Genomic DNA, 10,713 nt, shown 5'->3' on the forward strand with positions numbered 1-10,713 from the left:
ACATAGAAAGTATTTAATACAAACGGTTGTCAATACATTTAAAGGCAGACAGACATGGAATGGAATAGTCTTTTTATTCAGGGACTACCTCACAGACATTTTGGAGAAATAAAGAAGAAATTAATTTTCTGTTGCATTTTTAACATCCTAAACTTAGTATGAGGAGCTTTCAGAATAGTTTTTCTTTTCTTCCCTCTTTCACTTTAATATTTTCCCACTTCAAAACTCAGTTTAAAATATAATTTCATCTTATATATAGCTTTCCCAGACTAAAATGTGCAAGAATCTCCATGTCTTGAAACAGTATAGATCATTTTTTTATGCATGACCTGTGTATTTGTACTTTTAGATCAGAAAAAATCAGCTAAAAGGTTTTGTCCTTGAAAGCGTGTTATAGAATTAACTGCTGGCCGGAGATGTTATCTGCCAACTTGGAGCACAAAACGCATTTTTATACCTGAGTTCAGTTTCAGAAAACAGGACTTCCTAACTGAAGCACAGATTTCACGTTATAATGGATAATATGCAGACAGGCAAAGCTATCAGAAAACAATAACAAAGACCCCAACTTCAGAGCACTCTGGAGAGCAGTAAAATGTGAAGAGACATTCCCCTTTAGGCATCCCTCCTACACTAGCCCTGGGTCGCTTGAAGAAATCACTTACTCCCCCTTTTTCAGGTCTGTACTTCTTTTAAAATCTTAATCTGAAAATTATACCATTCAAAATAATTCAAAAATATTTTCCCTGAAACAGCAACCCAGAGCTGTGATTGATGAGGGCCCTACAGGCCTATATTTCAGTTGCAAAACTTAATGGTAGGACGTTATTTTTGTTTTTATAACTTGTATTTTCACTTCTTTTTCCTCCATGTTTTTCCCCCCTCAAGCTAAATTATATCTTAGGCTTTTGAAATAGCATCAAAGTGAAAGCCTGAATTTTTAAAAATAACTCCATCTTCTCTGAAGGTGGGGTGTCCAAGTTTATTTCAGGTTTTTGAGGTAGGACAGTCCTTCCAGGCCACAGTACTGGGGAAGTTTGCCTGACTGCCTTTAAAAAAAATCCTTTCCCTCCTCTTGATCTTTTTACACATCTCCTCTTTTACAAGGTGTTCAAATTTTGCTCTCTCTCAATCTGTTTCCTTTGTTTTAGACTCATTATTTCCTAGATGGTTCGTCTTCAGCATGCACCTACTTTCCTTCCTTTGCCCCTAAGTGATGTTGTTGGGCTTGTTTCTTTTTGCCGCTCTCATGTTCTGTGCTATCTTTTACTTTCCTCTCATCCTGAACATCATCACTGCTTATTGTTCCCTCCTGCCTCTTCTTCTCCCCTCACCACACCCTGGAGCCCCCCTCCCCCATTATTTTCCCTTCCTTGGGCCCAGCCAAGCATAGTCAGAGAGCTAATTTCGCAGGACCCCAGTGTGTTGAGCCAGATGAGCAGAAGCCCCACACACTGCCTGCTCCTCTGGTCTGGAGTGATGCCAGCAGCCCTGTAGTAAGGCCTGAGGAGGGAGGCAGACACAAGGTTTCTTGGCACGACCATCACACATGGAGAAGGCCGGTAACCACCAGCCTTGAAATGAGCCCTTCCAAACAAACAAACAAACACAAAATGTAAAAGAAAACCACACACACTCAAAAATGACACAAAATAAAAAAACGTAGGGGTGCTGCTGTCTGTCTGTGGCTGCGACGATGCACCATGTGCCTCATGTCCCTCCCTGGGAGCTGATGAAGGGGCTGGGTGGTTCTTGGGATTCCTGTGGTCTGAACACACACCCTACTCATCACCAAGATGTGCCTGGAAAAAAATGGTAATGAAAGAGGGCTCTGATTTATTTCCTGATAAAATAACCTTTAGTCTCCAAGGCGAAAATTCCAGCCCCAGCTTTCAGAGAACCAATCGTTATTCCTGTCCACTAAAGCCTTCTTCAAATTAGGTCATCCAGTCTGTGCCCCTGTCATCGCCAAGCTCCCCACCCACCTTGCCAGCACAACAGTCTTTCCTACATTATGTTTTCAAGGTTATGCCAAATGGCCTGGCTACGTGGAACACCGTAACATTCAAATGGTAAAATTTCTTTAAGATGGAAGGAATTCATTGTTGTTCTGAGCTGCAGAACATTTTGCTGATGAGAAACCTTGATAAAGCATACTCCCTAGCTACCCCTCCTTCCTCTTTCCCTTGCCTCTGAATATCTTGTAAAAGTTTCCTTCTCACTGAATGCTTGTTTGAATGAATGCTACCTAAAGCCCCAGAAGATGACATGGGCCAATTAGAACATAAAATACATTCTTGATCACCTTGTCACAACACCACCCTTCTTCTTCTTCAGTCTGTGGGACTTAGTCCCTTTCATTCTTTAGATTTTACACACCTCAGAATGAGGATGGGATTTCCAAAAGGATGCTGAGAACAAAAATAATGAAAGAGGGCATCAAATCTTGACTTCTCTCTCATCTAAGCCCTGCCATTATCCAGATATTTGGTTTTGAGTATGTTATGTAATGTTCATAAACCTCCATTTGCTTAAATGTAAAGTGAGGAAGTTGGACTAGAATGCTAAAGTCCCTTCCACCTTTAAAATTTTATGACCAAGAAAGCAAGGAATTCTGGCATCTGGCTTAAATCCAGGTGTGCTGGGGATAGGGTGGGATGGGGGTGTAAGTCTAAGTTATGACCACTCCTATGGATGATTGAGATAAAATGAAGGCAGAGATCATGGGGAGTCAGGATGTTGAGGATCTGGGATTGGAGTAGGGAAGAAGACTATGAGCCAGGGACAGGCCTTATTGGGAAGAAGGGGTGTCCTGAACTTCCACATATGATGATACTGAGAGTTTGAGTAGGACGGAATGAACTTTAAGGGAAGACAGTGATGATAGCAGAGCAAGGGTCTAAAAGAGAAGGCCAACTTCTATTTCTGGACCTAGGGGTTAAGGATGTGAGAAAAGGTAGAGCTATCTTTGATTAGGCTGCTAAGAGATGTGGTTTCTTCAGGAGAAATCAACTGTTTATGGGAGCACTAGGAAGAATTGGAGGGAGCATGAAAGGAAGGGATTTAAGAAGATGAGAATCTGTTGGGCCAGAGGGTACAGTGGAAAGGGATGTCAAAGGAGGATGGCTAAGCTTATTTATTATGGGGAAAGAGGGAAATGATGACCGGTATGTGAGTTTATCTGACTGGAAGGATAGCATTTAAGGAGAGCACTCAGGCCAGCCAACTCTATATTTCCCAAGCAGCTACACTCCTTTGGACTCCTCCAGCTTGCCCCTCATTGGATAGGAAGCTTTTTGAGGGCAGAGACTACCTTTTTCATATTTGTATGCCCACTGCTTAGTATAGTGCCTGGAACATGGTAGGTACTTAAAAAATATTTGTGATTTGTTCTTCACTCTGGAAGAGGACCATGACATCAGGAAGGTGATATTATGACTTGCAAATGAACTGCATTTAAGGGAGGCAGAGCTGTGCAAAGTCACGGACCTCACTCTCTCCTCCAAAGCTACCTTAACAAATACTTATTGACTGACTGACCCCCTTCCCTGCTGCCCCTGATCCTGCTGACCCCAGGTTTAGAATCATGCTGGTCCTGGGCATCCAATATGGCACAAATTCTCAGGTCATTTTGAAATATGGAGGAGAAGAAGGATGATAAACTTTCAAAGGAAGATAGACCTCAGGAGGCATGGCAACTCTGGTGGCTGTAGGTGGCTGTAGGAAGGGGACTGATCCAGTTATTGACTGTGCTGGCAGGAAGAAGTATGCTCCTCATACAAATTCTTGCTCTATGATTAAAAGGTACCCATGAAGTGAGGTGTTCACTGTGAAGGTTCAAGAGAGAGAAAGGAAGTAATGCCACTGTGGTGGTTCTACTAATCAGATGTAACTCTGCCTAATTCAGACAAGGAAGATGCCTAACTCAACTTCTCCGCTATGGAGGCAGAAGAATGGATAGGTTCATTAAGACTTTACATATTTCAACAGTATCTGAAAACAGCAGTGTTATCAGAGATAGAGAGAAGTGACTTGTATTAATGACTAAGTACCATAGGTGTTTGGACTAATCCCATCTAAGTCCTTAAAGATAATAATTTGAGGGAAAATCGGGGTATTTTGCCAGCTCCTGGACCAGGTGTAGCATCTTGGGAGAAGGACACCTAGCCCTAATGCTGAGCAAGGGGAAGGAAGCACGTGTTAGAATGAGATTTTCGTCCCAGCCTCTGGTCAATAATATATGGTGTCTTCTAGCTCAGCACCATATTCAATTGCAAATTCAAAGAGCTGGGTCATTCTGTGAGGAATCAGAAAGATGACTGCCTCCTGGGAGATATCTCCCTCCCTATAAAGGCAGCTGAGCTATGCACATAAGTGATAAAAACCCTGTTGTGGAATCTCCTTGCTGGAACAGTGGGTTTTGTGTGGAAGAACCCGCACTCACTGCTGAGATTAAGGGAGGATTGATTTAGGCTTCCCTTACTAATATTTATGGTGCCTAGAGGGTACTAAGGAAGGGGCTCCAGATGTCCAGAGAATACTGCTCCAGGAGATATGCAGGGGCACCAGTAGAGGACAGTATGGTCTACTATAACAGTGGCAGTCACCAGTGAGTCACAAAGACATGCAAGTGAGAAGATTCTTCCCATTAAATGACACTGGGAAATGTCCACCTTAGGACTTTTGGGAACTTTAAGTCACTGTAATTTTTTTTCCAAGTATATGATTTTTTTCTCTTGATATAATTTAAATATATTCAAAATATAACAGATAAAATTTGAATGTGTTATGGTCAGTGTACTTGCTTTGGGGAGCTGGTGTCGGCCAATTGGAATATATTTAATGGAAAGATTTTCCCAGATTTCGAGAGGATGGTGGGGTGGGGTGGCAGTTCAAGCCAAGAGAAATGTGACATACCTATAAAAAAATCCAGCCTTACAGGCAGCTCTGACGAGAGCTAGAAAGGTCAATTTTTAATTCCTGTCTGGCTAGAAACCTCTGAATTACTCTGGGAACTTTTTTGCATTAGGGAGAGAGTGGTACCAAATCAAAGTGCTGGGACTGTGGTACTGCCATCCTTCTCATATATTGGTATCTTTTCTATTACTTCTGTTTAGCTAATATTCAGTGACTCCACATTGAGAATTCAACAAATACAATTGAAAAAACATTTATAAGCACCTGAACTTGGTCTATATGTCACTGTGCTTGGTGCTAGGGATACAAAAACAAAAACAAAATAGTCACTGTCCTCATGGAGCTTATACTCCACTGAGAAAGATAGAAAAGGAGCATAGGTAACAGAATATATACAAAAGAATCCAAAGTAATTTCAAGAGGGAAATCAGGAGGATCAGGAAAGGCTTCTTGTAGGAAGTGGAGCCTCAGGTGGGCATTGAATGATGGGAAAGATGGAATACATTCCAGGTGTGGGGAATGCATCCCACCTGTGCAAAGGTTCAGAGATGCGTGAAAGGAGCAGGGAGTAAGCTGGTATGACTGTCAGAATTAATGAAGGAGAATAGCATGAAATAGGCCTGGGAAATTAGATGGGGATTTTAGAGGGTTTTAAATGCCAGCTAGGCATTTAGGAAGCAGCTGGTGGCATAGTGAATAGAATGCTGTTCAGTCATTTTCATTTGTGTCCAACTCTTCGCAATCCCATTTGGGGTTTTCTTGGCAAGGAGAGTGGAGGGTTTTGCCATTTCCCTGTCCAACTCATTTTAGAGATGAGTAAACTGAGGCAGACAGGATTAAGTGACTTGTCCAGCTAGTAAGTGTCTGAGGCCAGATTTGAACTCAGGAAGAGGAGTCTTCCTGACTGCAGGCCCAGCATTGCTTCACCTAGCTGCTCCAGAATCAGGAAGCCCTGAGTTTAAATCTGGCATCAAATTTAAATACTAGCTACGTGACGCTGGGCAAGTCACTTAGCCTCTATTTGCTCAGTTTTCTCAACTGTAAAGTGAGGGTAACAATAGCATCTTACTATTGTTGTGAAGATGAAATAATACGTGTAATGGTGGTCCTGTCTAGTACATAGTAGGCACTATGTGAAAACTTACTTCCTTCCCTTTCCCCTTTTCCTCATCCCTAGCTAAGGTCTTTGCATTCTTTCCTAGGGGGAATGGGGAATCATTGACAATTTTTGAGTAGGAGAATAATATGGTCAGATTTGTGTTTTAGCAATATGAATTTGGCAGCTATATGAAAAATGGATTGAGGACCTGCACTTTTATTAGCATTATGGCAGGAATTAGGGGAGGTATGATGAGACTTCTCTTGCTAATGTTTAAGCTGGCTGAGGAGCTAAGGAAGGAGCTCAGGATGTCTGGAGAACACTGCTTCTTGAGATATGTGGGACACCAGTAGAGGACAGTATCGTCTACTACACAAATGCCAATTACTAATCTATCAGGTCACAGAAACATTCATATGAGGAGATTTTTCTTTCCACACAAGCAACACTGGGAAAGTTCATGTAAGGCTTTTTTTTTTTTTAAATTAAACTTCAGGGTCATTCTAATTTTTTTTTTTTTTGGATAGATGTCCTTTATGGAGGGTGGCAAACAAAAACAAATAAAATTAAAGGATCAAATATGTAAAAACTGGGTGTGAGAAATAGAAACAACAAATTTAGTTCTTAGACCCTTAATATCAGTTCAAGCCCCAACACAGAAGGGTGATCTCAAGGAAGCCAAATCTCTTCCTACCCACCACTCCAATCATGAAATAATTCACATCCAAATCCCTATCTTCCCACTCCTCTAGCTCTGCCTCCCCCCCACCCCCCAAGTGGCAAAACCATCATAGATCCTCCCCACAAAGTATTCAGCCAGGGCCACAAAGGCTTCTTGGGAACTCATCGTGGATCAACATGAAGCCCCCAAACACCTCTGGACTGCTGTTGTAGATTCTCCTCTGTGATTAGTAGTAAGTTAGGTTTCTGTACAAGCACGAAGAAATAAGGGGAAAGGAAGGCGGGAACAAGGGAGAGATCTCCAGAAATTGTCCTCATGGGACACCAAACTGCACGACTAACTCCTCTTTTGCGTCGACCCGGATCTGAGAAAGTGCACTGTAGGCATAAGCAGCTATTCTGGAGACCTGCTGCAAATCTGCAAAGGGGACAGGGTCACTGGCAAGCACTTGGTGGGGCTGGCTGGTGAGTGATGGCAGTGGTGGCAGCTTCTTCCAGTGAGTCAAGCTACTGCTCAGGACAGCAAGGCGGGTACTGTATTGTCTCGCTCGGTCCATGTATTCATGCTGCTCCATGCCCTGGGAATCTGCTGCCGATACATCAATGATGTTGCTGGCTGTCTTGGCAAGGATAGAAGACAGCAAGGCCTGCTCATCTGTACGGGCTGCAGGCAGGCTGTGGTAGTTGGGTTCTGCTCCATTTAGGGTCTTGGTTGGGGGACTGCTGGGGTCCAGAAGTAGCTTCCGCTCTTCTCGATCCTGGTCCGAGTCCTCGTTGTCACTGCTATAGCAGCACCCCATGGCCGGGGCCGGCTCCGGGAGCTCAGGTCTGGAGGATCGGCATCCTACAGGGGTTCTTTCTCGTCACATGACCCGCGCCCGCGGCCCGCAGGCTCCCACCGGCCGCGCCGCCGCCACCGCAGCAGGCAGAACCAGCAGGCCAGGGTCATTCTAATTTGTTACAAAGATAGGATGCTTGCTCTTTTGCTCAAAGAGGAACTGGTGAGAAATAGATCACTCTCAGATAGCATGGTAACGATCATAGAGTTAGAGCTCTAAGAGATCGTGGACAATTTCACAACCTAGGATCATAGATTTAGATGTGGAAGGAATTTCAGAGTCTTCTAGTCCAATCTTTTTACAAATGAGAAAACTGAGACCTAGAAAGGAGAAATGGCTGCTTAAGCTCCCAGACCTAGTAAGTGGTAGAGCTGGGATTGAAACCCAGGGTCTCTAAATCTAGCATTCCTTTCACTGAACCACATTAGAAGAGAAAAGGATTTGATAAGGGAAGGGGTACTTTAGTGGTAACTTAGAGGATCAGTAGAATCTGGATAGATGGTGAGGAAGGGAGAGGACTTTCAAGATACAGGAAAAATTCATGGAGTTATGATTCATAGAATTTGAGTTGGAAGGGACCTCAGAGGTCCACCAAGTATCCAGATTCCCACTGGTATTTTCAATAAGGGGCCATCTAGCCTTTGCTTGAAGATTTCCATTGATGGGAAACCCACTACCCCTCAGGCCAGCCTAGTCTACTCTTTGATAGATATTACTGTGATGAAGGTTTCTTTCACATGGAAATGAAATTTTCCTCTAGGTAACATCCACCCAGTCTTTCTTCTTTTGCTTTTTGAGGCCAAGCAAAAAAAAAAAAAAAAAAAAAGAGTTAGATTCATCTTCTATATGACACCCTTTACATTCTTGAAGACAACTATTATGTTCCATTCCCCATACCAAGTGTCTTTTAGGCTAAGTGTAACTCCTACATGGAGTTTATAAATCCACACTCTAGGGCTGCATACATAACATGGTTGTATTAACATCCACTCACAATCTGGGTTGATGCATTCATGCCAACCTGCCCTTATATTGTCAAGTCTAGATTCTACAAAAAGGACCACATCATGGGGATATACTCTCTAGCTCTTAGTGGTAATTCTGTTGAGGCAGTATACATTCTCTCTTACCACATTACCTTCTAAGCTCCCACTGATGTGTTTCCATTTGTACAAATTAACTACTCACAGTGATGGCATGAATTGTCTTCAGCTTTTATAGATCTTAAACATAACCTTAATTAGAATTAAGGCAAAAGATGTAGCAATAACATCACAAGTACTCATATATTAAAGCAAATGCCATATTAATAAATTAATTTCAATCCTCACATAAATCTAGGTCCTGTTCTTCCACTTATGCATCTAGTATCTGTATGGGATAGTAGGTACCCATTAATAGAAACCAGGAAGGAAAGCATATAAAGGAGGAAACCAATGTGCTGGGTAACTTACAACTCTAGATTGCAGGTTTCAGTGTTATCAGTCTATTCAGAAACTTCTGTACCACATGAGACTGCTTCTCTATTAATTGCTTATTTGCTGGTCTTCACCAGCTTTCTGCTTGGGCAAATCTACTATTCTCAAACTGATGTAGCAAGTGAAGATCCTTCAATTTAAAATCACCCACAGAATGATATTGAGAAAGTACTACATATTAATTTGGACCACAGTTTTCTTTAAGCCAGAAAACTGCAAAGCTCACCAGGATGGCTATTTCTGAGCAACAATCCAGTTGGCCATTCAATAAATAGAATAATGTATTGCTCAATCAAATCATAGCTAATAGAGTTCAAAGGAAAAAAACTCGAGTTCACTCTGATCAAGATGAAGAAGCCTACCCAAATTTTTACTCACCAAGATTCTATGACATCCAATTAGATCTAAGAATCTCTTCTATATAATGAAGCATTTGTGTACCTGCCTTCCCCCTTTCTGCTTTTCCCTCTCGAGTCAGAGGGGACAGAAAATAGCAAACAGGCACTTCTGAGAAGCTTCACTTCTCTGAAAAACTAGGTCAGTGGTTTCCAACATTTTTTTTGTTCCTTGAACCCCTTTTGACAAAAAAGTATTGTGAACCCCCAGGGTAATTTATCATACTACTCATAATATTATTTTGCATTTATTCATTAAGCACTCACAATAATTACAATGACAGGTTTTGTCTCCAGAAACTCCAAATTAAAATGTATATAAAATAATTCTAAAATATAAGTGATATATATAAATATACATAAAATACAAATTTTAAAACTCTAAACATGAAATTATAAAATTTTAATTATAAAATTATTGTGAATATTTTATGTGGGAGATTCTGTAATAATTGAAAGAAATAGTCTAGAAAAACCATATTAGTATTATCTGTAAGATTTCATGTTGAATTTCTTTATTTTACAAATTTTGTTGAATATAAGTAATATGAAGGTAATAAGTTGCAACTTGTGATACTTAATATGCTAATCATATATAATTAATTTTGATGATGGTCTTTTTTATTTGGACAAAAGTTTGCAATATTTGTCTCAATAGCCAACAAATACAGTCTTAAATTTGGTTCCACATAAAATTTATTTCTGTATTTGAATTTAAGATAATAAAAATGTGCAAAAACTTTCTCATACAAATATGTAGCAGAAAATGGTAGGGGACTTTACAAGCTCTCTTGCTGAGAGATTAAAATGAATTTTTATTGTTAGTCACCTAACTACTAATCAATGAAAATGAATAGCTAGTTACAACATATAAAACATTTACTTTTCTACTGACTATTGACAAGCATTATATCAAATGATATTGTACTTACAGTTCAGTTGCATATACCACTTTATTTATTTTAACAATGTTTATATATAAACCAATCTTTGTAAGAAAAATCACTTAGATATGACTTTATTCCCTTCTATCATGAGCATACCAGTTATATTCTCAAGGAGTTAGCTGCACAACTGACCAGTGTTGCCCACCCAGTTCATTCGAAAATTTACCATCAGAAAAAGATTAATTACAGACAGGGCCAAGATGATGGAGTAACAGGGTGGACTTTCTAGAGCACTCCCGCCAAGCCCAGCTAAATACCTGTGAAAAATGGCTCTAACCAAATTCTGGAGCTGCAGAACACACAGAATGATAGAGTGAAGCACATCTCCAGCCCAAGACAGCCTGGAAAGTCACTGGG

At 40.9% G+C, this 10,713-nt stretch overlaps 1 protein-coding gene across 1 annotated transcript; it reads right to left on the minus strand.

The window, feature by feature from the left end:
- Nucleotides 1–6,612: 6,612 nt before the first annotated feature.
- On the minus strand, nt 6,613–7,632 carry LOC140500582 (ragulator complex protein LAMTOR1). The gene has a single exon (XM_072603243.1). The coding sequence runs from the start codon at nt 7,495–7,497 to the stop codon at nt 7,012–7,014; it is 486 nt and encodes a 161-aa protein (XP_072459344.1). The 5' UTR covers nt 7,498–7,632; the 3' UTR covers nt 6,613–7,011.
- Nucleotides 7,633–10,713: the final 3,081 nt, after the last annotated feature.

Source organism: Notamacropus eugenii, chromosome 4 (genome assembly GCF_028372415.1).
Source record: "Notamacropus eugenii isolate mMacEug1 chromosome 4, mMacEug1.pri_v2, whole genome shotgun sequence".
Taxonomy (NCBI): Eukaryota; Metazoa; Chordata; class Mammalia; order Diprotodontia; family Macropodidae; genus Notamacropus; species Notamacropus eugenii.

Excerpts from the sequence above, each read along its gene's own strand:
- LOC140500582 (XM_072603243.1), bottom strand. The coding sequence starts at position 7,497 with ATGGGGTGCTGCTATAGCAGTGACAACGAGGACTCGGACCAGGATCGA.